This window comes from Phoenix dactylifera, chromosome 4 (assembly GCF_009389715.1).
Source record: "Phoenix dactylifera cultivar Barhee BC4 chromosome 4, palm_55x_up_171113_PBpolish2nd_filt_p, whole genome shotgun sequence".
Classification (NCBI taxonomy): Eukaryota; Viridiplantae; Streptophyta; class Magnoliopsida; order Arecales; family Arecaceae; genus Phoenix; species Phoenix dactylifera.
In genome coordinates this window covers 9,490,448-9,510,124 of record NC_052395.1, presented here as the reverse complement: position 1 = coordinate 9,510,124, position 19,677 = coordinate 9,490,448, and the positions used below count along the sequence as shown (strand labels likewise).

General features: G+C 34.8%; 1 protein-coding gene across 1 annotated transcript; it reads right to left on the bottom strand.

Moving 5' to 3' along the window:
• Window positions 1-314: 314 nt before the first annotated feature.
• Window positions 315-19,391, bottom strand: LOC103706904 (hydroxyphenylpyruvate reductase). Its single transcript, XM_039126188.1, is given in 7 exon segments — window positions 315-657; window positions 659-723; window positions 726-898; window positions 901-950; window positions 952-1,118; window positions 18,859-19,211; window positions 19,214-19,391. Coding segments are annotated over 7 exon segments (1,068 nt in total). The 3' UTR covers window positions 315-575.
• Window positions 19,392-19,677: the final 286 nt, after the last annotated feature.

The following is a 19,677-nucleotide window of genomic DNA, read 5'->3' as shown; positions in this document are numbered from 1 at the left end:
TTCGTGGAGGGTCCTTGTCAAGGAGCCGGCTGACGCTGTCAATGCCATGCTCGGGCAGAGCGAGGTTGGCAAGGTAATCTGGCTCAGTGGGCAGATGCTGTTATGCTTTCTCTGTCTTCTTCTTTCCTCTTCCATCTCTTTCAGTTTATATCCATTTATAACTTGTAACTATTACTAATAAAATTCTTTACAGTCAGTATCCATTAAGTGTAAAGAAAAACTTCTGCATAAGCTTTAGCTGAAGGGTGATTTTCATTCTTAGTATCACGATGCAGACGGCAAGTTCAGTTAAATGAAGTGGACGCACCAAAACCTTGATTGAAAGCAAAATTGATATTTCACCAAATGAATAATTTGTCAACATTGCACAAATCCAAAAGTGATGAAAAAAAAGGATACATATTGACAATTTGACTGAGAAAAGAACAGTGATATTTCACGAAATGAAGATGTACAGACAAATTTGACAAGATATTGACATGAAAATAAATGGCTTGCCATATTGCAGATATCCAGATGAAAAATCCATCTTGTAATGACCAAAAGCAATTTCTCTGCGCTTACATTGTATAGAATCACAGGACTGGAGTTAGAAGCAAGGGTTTATTCAGCACATGCGCCTCCAAGTTCCCTGGAACCAAGTCTGCCATTGCTTTAGGTGGTGCTTCCCACATGAGGTGTCAACACCACATTTTCCATCCCAAATAGTTCCTCTGGTACCGGGGCGGCTCGTGCCCGCATACATTGAGAGCTGCTGCTCCGAGCCGGCCCTCAACCAGTGCTGAGATGAGCTCAGGCTCATACACCTGGGGACCTCGTCCAATGTTTGCAAGCATGCCTTTGGGGCCCAAAGCATCGGTCACCTTGCGGTTGATGATGTGGTGAGTTTCCTCAGTGGGCAAGCCACAACGAGAATATCGCAGTCAGCTGCCAGCTCAAGAACACTGGGGGTGGTATTTGTTTATGTTTGGCTTTTTCGATCGTGAGTGGTAGCAGACAGGGCGGCCAAATGCTTCAGCCCTATCGGCGACAGCTGCACCAATCTTGCCAAGCCCAATAATGCCCACAGTTTTACCACTGAAATGCAAGGAAAAACCAAAAATCATCAGCTTGTCAAGCTCTCCAACTGGAAGGCGAAAGATTTTGAAAAGAAAAAGTTGCAGCCATGGAGTTGCCCTTTTGCGTGTTTTGGGGAGAGGCATAAAATCAACAAAAACTTACAGACATGTAATAATTTCCAGAAACAGCAATTTCAATTTTAGGTGAACTCCAGAATCCATATACACCCAAATACTGAGACTCCAGATATTTCTGGAAGAAGTCATGCTGTGATTTCTATGTATTCTCCAGCCAACAGCATTTGCGCAACATTTTCCAGTTGTAACTGGTACCATAGAAATGAAAAATGTACGTTATCCCAGTAACGTGTAGTATTACTTAATGTGGGGATACAACAAACTTCTACCACTGAAGTCTTTGATTATGTACCCCACTTCCATCTGTTCTCTGAAAACCACATTTTATTTGAAGCTCAAGACGTCCACGACTCTTGAGCATTGTGCTCTCAGAGACTTTGTTAAAGGTTCTTCACCCATTGGTACATAAGCCAACTGTGATCTTTCGATATGAGGGAAGCAAATTAGTATGTGATGAACAAAGAATTTGAGCCTCTTCATACATTGGCTTCTTTATTCTTTTTCATCAATGAAACCAGAACTTTATCTTTCGAATGTTGCGTACAAAATGAGTCAGTATGTCTACAAGTTGGTTGCTGGGGGCCAAAATGAGTCAGCATGTCTTCTGATAGTTTTATACAAGGGATATCTCCAGGGAGAGCTGCAAAAAGATCAAAAAAGTTCCTCTTTTATCCTGAGAATTTCTCCTAGATTTGCTTGGAATCAGATGAATGGATGGTTTCTTATTAAATAATTGAAATTATACAAGATAAACTTGAATCTAACTGTATCAGTATTAACTCTTCAGATAGATCAGAGGCATCCTTGAAACTGCTTTTAGTTTATTTGATAAGGCAGCTAAAGTCCTTTCAATTTCATAAGATTCATCTATGAGTTAAATAAAGCAAACTATTCTGTTACTATGCAACCAAGAAACAGATAATTTAATCTGCCCTTACCATTTTAGACACCGAATAGACAACGACGGTACTACAGAAGAATGGTCCACGTATTGATAAAAATCAAAAATATCAAAATAGAAAATATGAATCAAAGAAGAAAGGGAAAAAAACATCAAAACAATAGAATCATCACTTTTCTACAAGGTTGAAAGAAACCAAAATCTAGGATAACTAAACTACGAGCTGGAGATGTTTTTCTGTTTGATTAAATGATGCACAAATACCTTTCTAGAACAATAGATCAGCCAACCCAGTTTACTGAAATGCAGAACCAAATGATTGTTCTAGAGATCTGCACATAATCTCACCATAAACCACCTCCATGTTATGTGCTCAACTTTCAGATGATCCAAGGATATCAACATGCTAATTACTTTCTATTTTCAAACCTTACCACTGGACTAAGCAGACTTTGATAATGTTGAACCAATCCTCTTTCTTTTAAGGGGTAGGGGGATCTAGACTTGGTCCCTTTGTCAATAACCTAGATCCTGATATAAAGTTTCATGCTTCTTGACTTTTTTCTAAGTCATTTTACATTCTCTAGTCTCTCATATTAAATTTCCAAAATCACATCCCCATCTTGTGGGTTCAAAAGTTTCAAAGCATTTTACCTCCAATTCTCATGGCTCACTGTGTGTTAGACAGCTCCGTTAAGGACGCCAAAGGAAACCTTGTCCCTTAAGACTCCAATGACCAATGTAAAGTCGTTGTGGAACTTATTAATGTAGAACACCATTGCAATAACTTACTACTAATTATATTGACTGACAACAATAATAATGACTGCAATAAACCTCAGCTATTCCTAGGCATAAATGCATCACCAGAGAAGCTCAATTGGTATGTCATTGCAAAATTTGCCAATTTGGTAAACACAAACAAGTTTGATCAACCAAAATCAACTCTACTACTCCTGCTAGGTCATAGGAGCATCTGAAGCTGACATGAACTTCCATGGAACTATAGAATAAAATTGGGAATATGTTCTCTAGGCAATCATATTTTCCAGAAAATCTAAATTTCCATCAACAATACAGTGGCAAACCCTAATAAGGACAACGATAGCAGAAAAAAAATGCCATGCAATTCGCATAGACTTCCATATGCTCACAAACTCAACAGTAGTTGTTAACATGCCATTTAATTGTACAATGATAGGACCAGGAAAGAAAAGGAACATAGTAAAGACGCATGATGGCAAGCAAGGACTCACAGTAACGACAACACAAACATGTGCTCCAGCAATAAGAGCAACATATTCAAGAAGTTCAGCACTCGCAACCCATTCAAGCTACAATCAATCTCTAATCAACGAGATCCAGCAAGAAGTCATGATTTTGGAAAGCTGAGTCAAGACCATCATCAATTTCTAACTATTTTTTTTAAGCAAATAACAGAGAATCATCTGAAAAGCACTTCAATCAGGGCGCAGAAAACCTAAGCACAGAGGCAGAATACAGTTGAGCTACTAAATAATCTTAATTGGTATACGGGTCCCTGCAATTGGTATACAGGTTCTCCACAATTGGTATCAGAGCCAAGTGGTTGTTGTTCCGTTCATAGCCCCGAACCCAAGAGGGAGGCTACTGGTAGTACCTCGGGCCAGACTGTAGTAGGCAAGTACTCTTTGTGAGGGTCATAGGCCAAGGCATAAGTGCCGGAGAAAGGCCTTGTTGAGCCGACCTCACGGGAGTAGGGAACTGAGCATAGCCAGAATGGCTGGCTAAGCTGCTGGTGACAAAAGTATATGAAGGTATGATGTTCGGATCTTAAAAGTTTTTATTCTATGTTTTCTTTTCAATCATTAGACTAAAGATATTTAAAATGTCTTAAGCATCTCATCTCATGCCGATTATATGCTTTTAATGAGCAATGGTCTGTAGGAAGGCCGTGTTTGCCCGTTAATGCCGGAAGGGCGAGAAAGAGCGTTTTAAGGCCGCTTCTGTGATGGACTTATTGATCAAAGGTCAGAGATTGATAGGCTCAAAAGACAACTCCTGTGATAGGATAAGTATTTAGAGTCTAATGATTGGTAGATGATCATAAAATGAAAACATTTAAGATCAATAACATCATAACATCATATACTTAAGTCATCATTTAGCCAAACTCATGGAGACATCTTCCATAAGCTCTCGAGATAGTAATCTTGTAAAAAATGCTCAATTAGTAGAATATCCGAAATCTACTGATGATACATATAATTGGACAATTCCAAAAATAATGCTTAATCAAATTTATCATATAAGATTTCTAGATTTCAGTTCTAAAATGGTTATAAACACCATAGAACAGATGATCCAAATGGATGGATCACCTCAAACTCTTAAATTATTAAGGAAAGAAGATATTGAAAAATATAAGAAAAAATATCAATTCCTACGTATAGGAATAATTCAAGTAGCATTCAAGCCTTTAACTTTATTAGGGACAAATACTAGTCTCATGTCTATTATTAGAGATGGATGATGTAATGCTTTTAAGAAATTCCTAGCAGTAGTGGTAAAAACTAATCTCTGCCAAGGACCAGTATATTTTAACTATGTCCAAATCTTAGTCTGTCATTAACAGACCAAAATCTGTATGAAGCATTAAAATTAAATGTAATCACTTCTGGATATGATTATATACCAGGATCCGAAGTTATAGCAATAAGCTACGGAATACACTTCAAGGTTCTAAATACTTTAGCACCTAAAAATAGAATAGACACCTAAAAGGGTCAAACAACCTTGGTTTATACAAACCTAGGAACTACCCGTATTGCTACAAATAGATTAATTTCATGGAATGAAATTAACTTTCCAGAGGTATGGTCGTTAGATGAAATTATCCCAACTCAGCCTATAATAAATAGGAATATAGACCAGATAATACAAATGACAGATGGGTCGGTAGAAATCATGTTCAATAATTCCTCAAGAAAGGTAAAAATCCCTAAAATCACTAGATCACTATAAAGTAGAAACTTTGATAGGTATGAAAACATTCCTAATACTAGGGCTTCAACTTCTAAAGAAAGAAGTGAAGAATTAAATGTGGTTGAAGAAATAAATATGAGTAAAAATAATATTCCATATGGAGTATACAAGGGTAAGAAATCTCCTACCCAATCAGATATGAGTTTTCATATTTAATGGATTATACACAAGAAAGTATAATCAGAAAAGCTCCTAATGAAGAGTTTCAGTCAGAAGGAAATAAACCTTTTAGACTTTGGTATTATAATAAATTTTCTCCACTAGAGAAAGAATACTATAAAGAAAAATATTATGAAGAACTAGAGGCATATCAGAAGACACAATATTTTACCCCTTGGTTTTTAAGATTTTATGCAAATGAGAAAAAACAAGAAATATCGGTTATCCAGAAAACATGGACAACTGCACAGGATGAAATAATAAATTCACCCTTTCCTCCACAACAATTATTTAAACTCCAGACAATAGAAGCAATGGCTTACTCTAATTTAAGTAAGATGGAACATGCTCATGTATAGAGAACTTAATACTCTAATTAGGGCACAAAAGTACACAAATGCATACTTATACTGTGTAGGAACAGAATTGATGCAATTAGAAATAAAATTACTTGAAATGCATAAAGACCTTGAAAGAGATATCCAGGCTTTAGCAAAAATTAGAGAAAAACCCGAGAAAAAGAATAAAGAGATAATAACTCCTGTTATTCAACCCCCACCAGAAGTCAAAAACTTCAAATTAGAAAAACCCAATGAAGAATTCATAAAAATTTTAGAAAAAAATTTAAAAGGAATACATATCATAGTCAGTAGAAATTCTAGGACTAACCCGGATAGCGAAGAATCTAAGAAAAGTAGTTCAGAAGACATATATGAAATGGTTAAAACATTTCGTGAAAATCTTCATCGAATCTGATGACCAGAATAATGGAGAATCATCAGAAGAAGAAATACCAAGCTTAGATAAGTTTGAAAGTCAATTAACAGAATTAAAAATCAATCCAATTAGGTATGAACCTAAACCATTAGAAAAATATTATTATAAAAGGCCTTTGCCATTAGATCTTCTGCATGAAGAAAAAGAACCTTTCCAGAACTCTTACTCTGGAAAACACATCTATGAATGGAACATAGATGCAATGAATGATAAACAAATTTTAGATGTGATACACAGAATGTTGATGTATTCAACTATATGCCATCAAAATGGTAAACTGATCATGAAATTGCCATAGATTTTGTAGGGCAATTAAAAGATTGGTGGCAAGGTTATCTTAATGATAATCAAAGAAAAGAAATATTAGGTCACATAAAAAATAATAAAAGTAGAGCCAGATAGGCCAACTAGTAGTGGCGTCCTAGGAATAGACACTGAACAAGATGCAGTATATACACTGTGTGTTGCAATAATCCAACACTTTGTAGGAATAGAACTAAATAGAGGAGAAGGAATGAAAACCCTCCTATTAAATTTAAGATGTCCAACTTCGATACATTTTAGATGGTATAAGGATACCTTCATGACCAGAGTAATGCAACTGGCAGATTCAAATAATGAAATATGAAAATCCAAATTTATAGATGGATTGTCATATTTATTTGCTGAAAGAATTAGGAAAATCCTAAAGGATAGAAATGATGGAGTTTCTATCAATTATGATAATTTTACATATGGACAATTAATAGCAACATGTGTCCAAGAAGGTTTAACTTTATGTAATGATTTAAGGTTAAAAATACAATTAAAGAAGCAAAGAATCACAGAAAATCACCAATGAGGTGAATTTTGTCATCAATTTGCATATGATATGAAGATAAACCAGAACGTTTAACTAAAAAGAAGAGAAAGTACGAAAAATATATACACAAAAAACCTAGAAAAGAGTATAAAAATATAAAGATAAAAGATATCTACAAAGAAAACAACAGCAAAGAGAGAAGTATGCTCTCAAAAAGAAGAAAAAGAAAAGAGTAATTAAAAATGAACCAAAATGTTATAAATGTGATAGGTTTGGGCACTATGCCAATAGATGTTCAATAAGGAAGAAAATAAATGAACTACAAGTTGATGACCAGTTGAAAAATCAATTGGCAAACCTAATGTTGAATTCGTCTTCTGAAGAAGAATCTGAATATGCAAACTCCTCCTCAGAAGAAGAAATTAATGAAATAGTTTCTTCAACTTCGTCTGAATCTGAAACAGATCCAAGTCAGTGTCAATGCAACACTGTACAATGTAGTAAAGATTACTGAAAATCTTTTGTAAAAATTAAATCATTAAATGTCTTGACGACTAGTCAAGAAGAGATATTAAAAATTTTAGATCATGTTAGTGACAATCATATCAAAAAACAACTATTAGAATTTTTACTAGAAAAGAATCCAAATGACAAGGAATCATCTAGACTAGTACTGCCTAGTCCAGGATATCAACTTAGTGAAGTAATAAATAGGTTTCAAAATTTTCGAATAAAAGAGAAACCTGTTCAGTAACAGATTTAAAATACGAAATAAATCAATTAAAAATAGAAATATCAATGTTAAAACAAGAAAATAGGCAATTCAGTGCTAGAATAACTAGCCTAGAAACTTGGAAAAAAGAGTCTAAAGAATTTTCTTTAGATCAAAAAGAGAAAGAAAAAAATATAATTCAGGAACCAGATAGCCTTCCTGAATATCTGAATATATTAAACCAAGTGACGTACCAAAAATGGTATATTGAAATCACTTTAGTAATAAATAAAACCTTTGTGTTAGAAAATGTTATGGCACTAATAGATAGTGGTGCTGACTTAAATTGTATCCAAGAAGGAATAATCCCTACAACTTATTTTGAAAAAAAAAGTATAGACATTAAATGCAGTCGGAGGTAATAAACTCACAATCAAATACAAAATACCAGAAGCATATATATGCAATCACGATGTTTGTATTAAAACATCTTTCATCCTAGTTAAAAATTTAACACAAAGTATCATTCTAGGAACTCCAATCCTTCATGATATAATGCCTATAACAAAAATAGATAATACTGGAATTTATTCAAGAAAACAAGAAAAGCAATTAGTATTCCTATTCATAACAGACCCGTAGACAAAAATGATTAATGAAATCTAGGACATACTCATAAAAAAGGAAAATCAATTAAAGTTCTTAAAGAAAGAAGTAAACATCTATGATGTCAATGAAAAACTAAAGGAACCTCATAATCTAGAAAAGATAGGCTTATTTCAAAAACCAAAATAAGGTTTTTAGGGCATTATATATCTCAAGGAAAAATAATTCCAATAGAAAGAAGTATTGAATTTGCATCTAAATTTCCGGATGAAATAACAAATACAAAACAACTTCAAAAATTTTTAGGAAGTTTAAACTATGTATCTAACTATTACAAAGACCTAGCAGAAGACACTGCAATACTCTATAAGAGAATGAATAAAAATCCAGTTCCGTGGAGTAAAAAGCACACCAATCAGGAATGATTCCTCTAAGAGGAACATATGCTCGAGGAAGAAATTCTTTTCGAGGAATCAGGGGATGCAGTGCCAATGCACTTTTCATGAATATAGTGAATTTGTTATTTTATATGCAACAACAAGAAAGTCCACAAATGATGGATCTTGCAACCTACCTCAATCAACAAAAATAAGAGCTTGAACAACAGCAAATTGCTGCAAGAGAAAATCTCTCTTCATCATCATCATCGAAACGGACGATGAAAGAAATGCTTCAAGAATCTACAATTGACACTTCATTCTTGCAAAATAGTTACGAGCAGACAATTATGCACCTGGGTCCAAGTGACATTCAGCAAATGGATGACCCATGATTCATACGTCAAAAATATTTTGACGAAGAAGGATATCCTTCAATGGATGGAAAGAACTAAGATCAACAAACAGATGATGGTGAAATTATTGCTCCTCTCTAATTCTGTAGAATCACAATTTTCATAATAATAATATGAATGATTACATTAATTATAGTAAATGTATTATATGTAAGATCATTCAGCCGCAGGAATGGGGACTCGACCCCAACAAGCCCAAGATGGTCAAAAAATATGATCACGTGGTCACAGCAACATACTGGGACTATTTGAATGCTTTCACTAACATGTTTTACTATGAAAACCTCAAGAGAAGACACTCTTGATTTCTGCAGGTACATCCAGACGTACTGCTCAAGCCTGTTCCAGGCTGGTTCAACCAATGGTGGACATTCTTCAGCCCCGACATTAAAATATTACCAAAAAAATTAATTAATATGTTTGAAGAATGGGTGGACAATCTTCCCACCATAAACAAAATGCTCGACGATCAGATATGTTTTAGCATGTGTCCGATGTTCTACTTCATAGAGAACAAGATACCATGGATATGGAAGTAGACACTTTCCACAGGATTTGACAAGAATAATATTCCTGTGTTGAAAAGAAAAACTCTCTACAAATGGTGGATTGGAATGCCAAAAGAAAAGTTAGATGGCATAGTTATTACTATTAAGAATAATATTTCTCTCTACAAGGAGAAAAAAGTATTTGGTTCTCCTTAGCAATCAAGCACCAATGATGATAATTTCTTTATGTCAGTAAACAAAAATTATGCAGAAGATACTAAATATCTCTAAAGAAAAAATTATGGCAAAATGCCTAAACAGGGTCAAGAAATTCTTCGAAGCTTTTGAAGATCAGCCAATAAAAACTACTTCATCAAGACATTCATCTTCAAATACTCCTGAGGATGAAAGCAACAAATATTTATGCTTAGCCGGAGAATTCCAAGATCCATATGAATAAGAAATACAATCCACTCCGACAGAAGAAATGTGGCACACAGTTCTGGCCACTAGGCCCCGAAAAGGAGCAACTAAATCTATTCCTGATAAGAAAAAAGGCAAGGAGCCAACAAGATCAGAGTAATCCACAAAGAATCTACTATTGCTGAAAAGACAGTTCACTTGCCAGAAAAAACTCAGCCGAGAAAAAAAGCATCTACTTTTCATAAAGGAGTTGTCTAATCATGCTGGCAAAGAAAAGCATCAGAAGCAACTTCAGAATTCATCGGCAAGGAATCACCTTCACAAAAGTGATGTCAAATCAAAACTTTACCAGCCAAAAGAATCTTCTTTCTACAATGCAAAGCTGCTTTAAGTCACTTCAACTTTTGTAAAGCATCTTTAGTCATTTCAACTTTTGTAAAAGTATCTTTAAGTCATGTCATGACTGCCACTATGTTAGGCAGATAGTTTCAGACTCCAAAATAAATTGGAATCCAACTTATTATGTTTTGTCTATAAAAGGGAAGAACCTCACCCTTGTTGAGGCATTGATTTTACATTTTGAGAAATAAACTCTCCTATTTTTCCAATCTCTCCGCCTTAAGATGTCTATCCAGGTCCTCCGCAATTGGGGCCTTGTTGGGCCAACCTCACGAGGGTAGGGAACTGAGCTAAGCCAGAATGGCTGGCTAAGCTGTTGGTAGTACCTCGAGCCAGACTGTAGTAGGCAACTACTCTTTGTGAGGGTCATAGGCCAATGCATAAGCGCCGAGGAAAGGCCTTATTAAGCCAACCTCACGAGCGTAGGGAACTGAGCTAAGCCAGAATAAAGAGTACGAAGGCCGATCAAAGGTAAAATGCTTGCCTTGTCTATCATTAGCTAATTCTAATTGGTTTAAAATAGTCGAAACTGATGCATCAGACATTGGATTCGGAGGTATTTTAAAGCAATTAGACCCATAACTTAATAAAGAGATTCTTGTGAGACATACTTCAGGAAAATAGAATCCCACTCAATGAAGTACTCAACAATCAAAAAAGAAATGCTTTTAATAGTAAAATGTATTTTAAAATTTCAAAGTGATTTGTTGAATCAGCAATTTCTGCTGAGGATTGACTGCACTGCAGCAAAACAAATCAGCAATTGCGGAGGACCTAGATAAGGATCTTAAGGCTGAGAGATTGGAGAAATATAAGAGTTTATTTCTCAAAATGTAAAACCGATGCCTCAACAAGGGTGAGGTCCTTCCCTTTTATAGACAAAACATAATAAGTTGGATTCCAATTCATTTTGAAGTCCGAAACTATCTGCCTAACATAATGGCAGTCATGAGACAACTTAAAAATACTTTTACAAAAGTTGAAATGACTAAAGATGCTTTATAAAAGTTGAAATGACTTAAAGCAGCTTTGCTTCGTAGAAAGGAGATTCTTTTGGCTGATAAAGTTTTGATTTGACATCACTTTTGTAAAGGCGATTCCTTTCTTGCCGATGAAGTCTGAAGTTGCTTCTGATGCTTTTCTTTGTCAGCATGATTAGACAACTCCATTATGAAAAGTAAATGCTTTCTTTTCAGCTATAGTTTCTTTTGGCAAGTGAAGTGTCTTGTCAGCAATAGTAGATTCTTTGTGGATTACTCTGATCTTGTTGGCTTCTTGCCTTTTTTCTTATCAAGAATAGATTTAACTGCTCTTTTTCGGAGCCTCATGGCCAAAACTGTGTGCCACATTTCTTCTGTTGGAGTGGATTGTATTTCTTGTTCATATGGGTCTTGGGATTCTCTGGCTAAACATACATATTTGTTGCTTTCATCCTCAGGAGTATTTGAAGATGAATGTCTTGATGAAGTAGTTTTTATTGACTGATCTTCAAAGGCTTCGAAGAATTCCTTCTTAACCTTGTCTAGGCATTTTGCCATAATTTCTTCTTCGGAGATATCTGGATATCTTCAGTATAATTTTTGTTTACTGACAAAGAAATTATCGTCACTGGTGCTTGATTGCTGAGGAGAACCAAATATTTTTTTCTCCTTGTAAAAAGAAATATTATTCTTAATAGTAATAATTATGCCATCTAACTTTTCTTTCGGCATTCCAATCCACCATTTGTAGAGAGCTTTTCTTTTTAACACAAGAATATTAGTCTTGTCAAATCAAGTGGAAAGTGTCCACTTTCATATCCATGGTATCCTGTTCTCTATGAAGTAGAACATCGGATACATGCTAGAACATATCTGATCGTCCAGCATTTTGTTTATGGTGGGATGATTGTCCACCTATTCTTCAAACATATCAATTAATTCTTTTGGTAATATTTTAATGTCGGGGCCGAAGAATGTCCACCATTGGTTGAACCAGCCTGCAACAGGCTTGAGTAGTACGTCTGGATGTACCTGCAGAAACCAAGAGTGTTTTCTCTTGGGATTTTATAGTAAAACATGTTAGTGAAAGCATTCACATAGTCCCAGTATGTTGCTGTGACCACGTGATCATATTTTTTGACCATCTTGGGCTTGTTGGGGTCGAGTCTCCATTCATGCGGCTGAATGATCTTACATATAGTAACTTTACAATAATTAATATAATCATTCATATTATTATTATGAAAATTGTGATTAATTTTCACAAAATCAGAGAGGAGCAATAATTTCTCCATCATCTATCTATTCTTTCCATCCATTGAAGGATATCTTTTTTCGTCAAAATATTTTTGACGTATGAACCATGGATCATCCATTTGCTGAATGTCACTTTGACCCAGGTGCATAATTGTTTGCTCGCAACTATTTTGCAAGAATGAAGTATCAATTGTAGATTCTTAAAGCACTTCTTTCATCGTCAGTTTCGATGATGATGATGAACAAAGATTTCTCTTGCAGCAATTTGTTGTTGTTCAACCTCCTTTTGTTTTTGTTGATTGAGGTGGGTTGCAAGATCCACCATTTGTGAACTTTCTTGTTGCATATAAAACAGCAAATTCGTTGTATTCATGGAAAGTGCATTGGCACTGCGTCCCCTGATTTCTTGAGAAGAATTTCTTCCTCGAGCATATGTTCCTCTTAGAGGAATCATCCCTGCAAAAATTCTCTAATTAGAAAATCAGAAAAAGAATTATCTTCATATTTAAGATATTCAATATTAAAATTAAAAACAGACAATTGTGCTTGCCATCCAACAAATATTTGCTTGGATACTAAGTTCTTAACATCCTTTTCTATGATTTGTTTTGCTGCAGTATAGTCAATGCTCAGCAGAAATTGCTGATTCAACAAATCAGTTTGAAATTTTAAAATGCATTTTACTATTGAAAGTATGAGTACTTCCTTTGAGTGGGATTCCATTTTTCAGAAGTATGTCTCACAAGAATCTCTTTATTGAGTTCTGGGTCCAATTGCTTTAAAATACCTCCGAATCCAATGTCTGATGCATCGGTTTCGACTATTTTAAACCAATTAGAATTAGCTAATGATAGACAAGGCAAGCATTTTACCTTTGATTGATTGGTGTGCTGTTTACTCCACGGAACTGAATTTTTATTCAGTCTCTCATAGAGTATTGTAGTGTCTTCTGCTAAGTCTTTATAATAGTCAGATACATAGTTTAAACTTCCTAAAAATCTTTAAAGTTGTTTTGCATCTGTTATTTCATCCAAAAATTTAGATGCAGATTCAATAATTCTTTCTATTGGAATTATTTTCCCTTGAGATATATAATGTCCTAAAACGTTATTTTGGTTTGAAATAAGCTTATCTTTTCTAGATTATGAGGTTCCTTTAGTTTTTCATTGACATCATAGATGTTTACTTCCTTCTTTAAGAAGTTTAATTGATTTTTCTATTTTATAAGTATGTCCTTAATTTCATTAATCATTTTTGTCTGCGGGTCTGTTATGAATAGAAATACTAATTGTTTTTCTTGTTTTCTTAAATAAATTTCAGTATTATCTATTTTTGTTATAGACATTATATGATTAAGGAATGGAGTTCCTAGAATGATACTTTGTGTTAAATTTTTAACTAGAATGAAAGATGTTTTAATACAAACATCGTGATTGCATATATATGCTTCTGGTATTTTGTATTTGATTGTGAGTTTATTACCTCCAGCTACTGTTAATGTCTGCACTGTTTTTTCAAAGTAGGTTGTAGGGATTATCCCTTCTTGGATGCAATTTAAATCGGCACCACTGTCTATTAGTGCCATAGCATTTTATAGCACAAAGATTTTATTTATTACTAAGGTGATTTCAATATACCATTTTTGGTATGTTACTTGGTTTAATATATTCAGATATTCAGGAAAGCTATCTATTTCCTGGATTATGATTTTTTTCTTTTTCTTTTTGGTCTAAATGAAATCCATTAGACTCTTTTCTCCTAGTTTCTAGGCTAGTTATTCTAGCACTAAATTGCCTATTTTGTTGTTTCAACATTGATATTTCTATTTTTAACTGATTTATTTCATATTTTAAATATGTTAGTGAAGCAGGTTTCTCTTTTATTCAAGAATTTTAAACCTATTTATTACTTCACTAAGTTGATATCCTGGACTAGGTAGCATTAGTCTAGATGATTTATTTGGGTTCTTCTTTATTAAGAATTCTAACAGTTGTTTTTTAATGTGATTGTCACTAATATGGTCTAAAATTTTTAATCTCTCTTCTTGACTAGTTGTCAAGACATTTAATGATTTCATTTTTACTAAAGATTTTCAATAATCTTTACTACATTGTGCAGTGTTGCATTGACACTGGCTTGGATCTGTTTCAGATTCAGATGAAGTTGAAGAAACTATTTCATTAATTTCTTCTTCTGAGGAGGAGTTTGCATATTCAGATTCTTCTTCAGAAGACGAATTCAACATTAGTTTTGCCAATTGATTTTTCAACTGGTCATCAACTTGTAGTTCATTTATTTTCTTTCTCATTGAGCATCTATTAGCACAGTGCCCAAACCTACCACATTTATAACATTTTGGTCCATCTTTTATTACTCTTTTCTTCTTCTTCTTCTTCTTGAGAGCATATTTCTCTCTTTGTTGTTATTTTCTTTGTAGATATCTTTTATCTTTATATTATTTATACTCTTTTATAGGTGTTTTGTGTACATATTTTTTGTACTTTCTCTTCTTTTTAGTTAAACCTTCTGACTTATCTTGCATATCATATGCAAATTGATGACAGAATTCACCTACTTGGTGTTTTTCTGTGATTCTTTGCTTCTTTAATTGTCTTTTTAACCTTAAATCATTACATAAAGTTAAACCTTCTTGGACACATGTTGCTATTAATTGTCCATATGTAAAATTATCATAATTGATAGAAACTCCATCATTTCTATCCTTTAGGATTTTCCTAATTCTTTCAACAAATAAATATGGCAGTCCACCTATAAATTTGGATTTCCATATTTCATTATTTGAATCTGCCAGTTGCATTACTCTGGTCATGAAGGTATCCTTATACCATCCAAAATGTGTCAAAGTTGGACATCTTAAATTTAAGAGGAGGGTTTTCATTTCTTCTCCTCTATTTAGTTCTATTCCTACAAAGTGTTGGATTATTGCAACACACAGTGTATATACTGCGTCTTGTTCAGTGTCTATTCCTGGGACGCCACTACTGGTTGGCCTATCCGGCTCTAATTTTATTATTTTTATGTGACCTAATATTTTTTTTGTTTGATTATCACTAAGATAACCTTGACACCAACCTCTTAATTGCCCTACAAAACCTATTGTAATGAATTTGGCAATTTCATGATCAGTATTACCATTCTGATAGCATATAGTTGAATACATCAACATTCTATGTATCACATCTAAGATTTGTTTATCACTCATTGCATATATGTTCCATTCATAGATGTGTTTTCCAGAGTAAGAAATCTGGAAAGGTTCTTTTTCTTCATGCAGAAGATCTAATGACGAAGGCCTTTTATAATAATATTTTTCTAATGGTTTAGGTTCATACCTAATTGGATTGATTTTTAGTTCTGTTAATTGACTTTCAAACTTATCTAAGTTTGGTATTTCTTCTTCTGATGATTCTCTATTATTCTGATCATCAAATTCGATTTGAAGATTTTCACTAAATGTTTTAACCATGTCATGTATGTCTTATGAGCTACTTTTCTCAAATTCTTTGCTATCAGGGTTAGTCCTAGAATTTCTACTGACTACTCTGATATGTATTCTTTTTAATTTTTCTTCTAAATTTTTTATGAAGTTTTCATTAGGTTTTTCTAATTTGAAGTTTTTTACTTCTGGTGGGGGCTGAATAACAGGAGTTACCGTCTTTTTATTCTTTTCCTCAAGCTTTTCTCTAATTTTTGCCAAAGCCTGGATATCTCTTTCAAGGTCATTATGCATCTCAAGTAGTTTTATCTCTAATTGCATTAATTTTGTTCCTACACAGTATAAGTATGCATTCGTGTAATTTTGTGCCCTAATTAGAGTATTAAGTTCTCTAATTGTTACATGAGCATGTTCCATCTTACTCAAATTAGAGTAAGCCATTGATTCTGTTGTCTGGAGTTTAAATAATTGTTGTAGAGGAAAGGGTGAATTTATTATTTCATCCTGTGCAGTTGTCCATGTTTTCTGGATAACTGATATTTCTTGATTTTTCTCATTTGCATAAAATTTTAAAAACCAAGGGGTAAAATATTCTATCTTTTAATATGCCTCTAGTTCTTCATAATATTTTTCTTTATAATATATTTTCTCTAGTAGAGAAAATTTATTATAATACCAAAGACTAAAAGATTTATTTCCTTCTGACTGAAACTCTTCGTTAAGAGCTTTTCTGATTATACTTCCTTGTGTATAATCCATTAAATATGAAAACTCATATCTGATTAGGTAGGAGATTCCTTACCCTTGTATACTCCATATGGAATATTATTTTTACTCATATTTATTTCTTCAACCACATTTAATTCTTTACTTCTTTCTTTAGAAGTTGAAGCCCTAGTATTAGGAATGTTTTCATATCTATCAAAGTTTCTACTTGATAGTGATCTAGTGATTTCAGAAATTTTTACCTTTCTTGAGGAATTATTGAACATGATTTCTACTGATCCATCAGTCATTTGTATTATCTGGTCTATATTCCTATTTATTATAGGCTGAGTTGGGATAATTTTATCTAATGACCAGACCTCTGGAAAGTTAATTTCATTCCAGGAAATTAATCTGTTTGTAGCAATACAGGTAGTTCCTAGGTTTGTATAAACCAAGGTTGTTTGACCCTTTTGGGTGTCTATTCTATTTTTAAGTGCTAAAGTATTTAGAACTTTGAAGTGTATTCTATAACTTACTGCTATAACTTCGGATCCTGGTATATAATCATATCTAGAAGTGATTACATTTAATTTTAATGCTTCATACAAATTTTGGTCTGTTAATGACAGACTGAGGTTTGGAACACAGTTAAAATATACTGGTCTTTGGCAAAGACTAGTTTCTACCACTGCTGCTAGGGATTCCTTAAAAGCATTACATCGTCCATCTCTAATAATAGACATGAGACTAGTATTTGTCCCTAATAAAGTTAAAGGCTTGAATGCTACTTGAATCATTCCTATATGTAAGAATTGATATTTTTTCTTATATTTTTCAATATCTTCTTTCCTTAATAATTTAAGAGTTTGAGGTGATCCACCCATTTGGATCGTCTATTCTATGGTTTTTATAACCATTTTAGAACTGAAATCTAGAAATCTTATATGATAAATTTTATTAGGCATTATTTTTGGAATTGTCCAATTATATGTATCATCAGTAGATTTCGGATATTCTACTAATTGAGCATTTTTCACAAGATTATTATCTCGAGAGCTTATGGAAGATGTCTCCATGAGTTTGGCTAAATGATGACTTAAGTATATGATGTTATGATGTTATTGATCTTAAATGTTTTCATTTTATGATCATCTACCAATCATTAGACTCTAAATACTTATCCTATCATAGGAGTTGTCTTTTGATCCTATCAATCTCGCCAAATACAATGCTATCTCTGACCTTTGATCAATAAGTCCATCACAGAAGCGGCCTTAAAACGCTCTTTCTCGCCCGTCCGGCATTAACGGGCAAACACGGCCTTCCTACGGACCATTGCTCATTAAAAGCATATAATCGGCATGAGATGAGATGCTTAAGACATTTTAAATATCTTTAGTCTAATGATTGAAAAGAAAACATAGAATAAAAACTTTTAAGATCTGAACATCATACCTTCATATACTTTTGTCACCAGCAGCTTAGCCAGCCATGGCTATGCTCAGTTCCCTACTCCCATGAGGTTGGCTCAACAAGACCTTTCTCCAGCGCTTATGCCTTGGCCTATGACCCTCACAAAGAGTAGTTGCCTACTACAGTCTGGCCCGAGGTACTACCAGTAGCCTCTCTCTTGGGCCCAAGGCTATGAACTGAACAACAACCAAGAGAGAAATATGCTCTCAAGAAGAAAAAGAAGAAAAGAGTAATAAAAGATGAACCAAAATGTTATAAATATGGTAGGTTTGGGCACTATGCTAATAGATGCTTAATGAGAAAGAAAATAAATAAGCTACAAGTTGATGACCAGTTGAAAAATCAACTGGCAAAACTAATGTTGAATTCGTCTTCTGACGAAGAATCTGAATATGCAAACTCCTCAGAAGAAGAAGAAATTAACGAAAGTATATATACTCCTATGTTCCAATTCATAACACATTATAACAAGTTCCCGTTTTGGAATGCTAAACAATAACAACAATTTCTTGAGAACTTGCAATAATTCAACCAACGGACATCTTAGACAATTAAATCAGGGCATCAATAACTCAGAGAACAGAGAAGGAAGAGAGAGCCGTAAAGAATAAGCAAAATGCATCAAAACTACTAAAGAACTGAAGAAAGGCGGAGTCTTTACGAACCCTAGAGGCGAGCTTGTAAACCCCCCTTGGCCTTCCACGACCAGGCCCACGTAGCGTTCGGCCTCGCAGAGCCGCCTCAAGGAGGCGACAGAGAGGCCGATGGCGAGGTCGGCGGCGTTGTCGGTGAGGACATCGGGGTTGTATGTCACCCGGATCCCCTGCTCCCGGCACCGGGCAAGGTCCACCTTGTCGAGGCCGATGCTGTAGGAGGCCATGATCTCCAGCCGCGGCAGCCCGTCGATGGTCTCTCCGTCGGTCCCGACGGCTGCGTTCCCCACCACCGTCCGGATCGACGGAGCCTTGGCCGGGAGGAAGTCCTTCCAGAGGATCGGTGGGGACTCCCAGAGGCGGAAGTGTTGGCCCCGCCGGTCGAGCTCCGACTCCAGGTAGGGTTCATAGGGAGTGTCAGGAGGACGCCCAGAACCAAGCTCTTAGGTTTAGGTTTACGGTGAGAATTCTTTCCGCCATCCACCGTGCATGTGCCCACTCGATCCGATCCATCTAATAATTTTTTGAACTGTGCTTGCGAGTAGAGAAAAAAATTATTGCTGCCATGTGGTAGATCTAGCATAGATAATGATTTCTCGAAATGGAGGGTAAAGCCGGCGTAGGTCGGGAGATAGAATCTATAGGCTGGGGTAGCTGAGCTGGCAGGCAAGATCTAGGGCATTATTTCTCCAGGACAAGATCTTCAATAAGGTTACGATTTTGCAGTCATGGATTAGATGTGACCGGAGGAACATGAAAACATGGGGGTGTAGAGCTCCGCCACCACTTGAAGGCTGAAACTTGGGTTATACAATATGGTAGAATAGTTTTTGCAAAAACCAATAATGTTACTATACAATTTTTTTGGG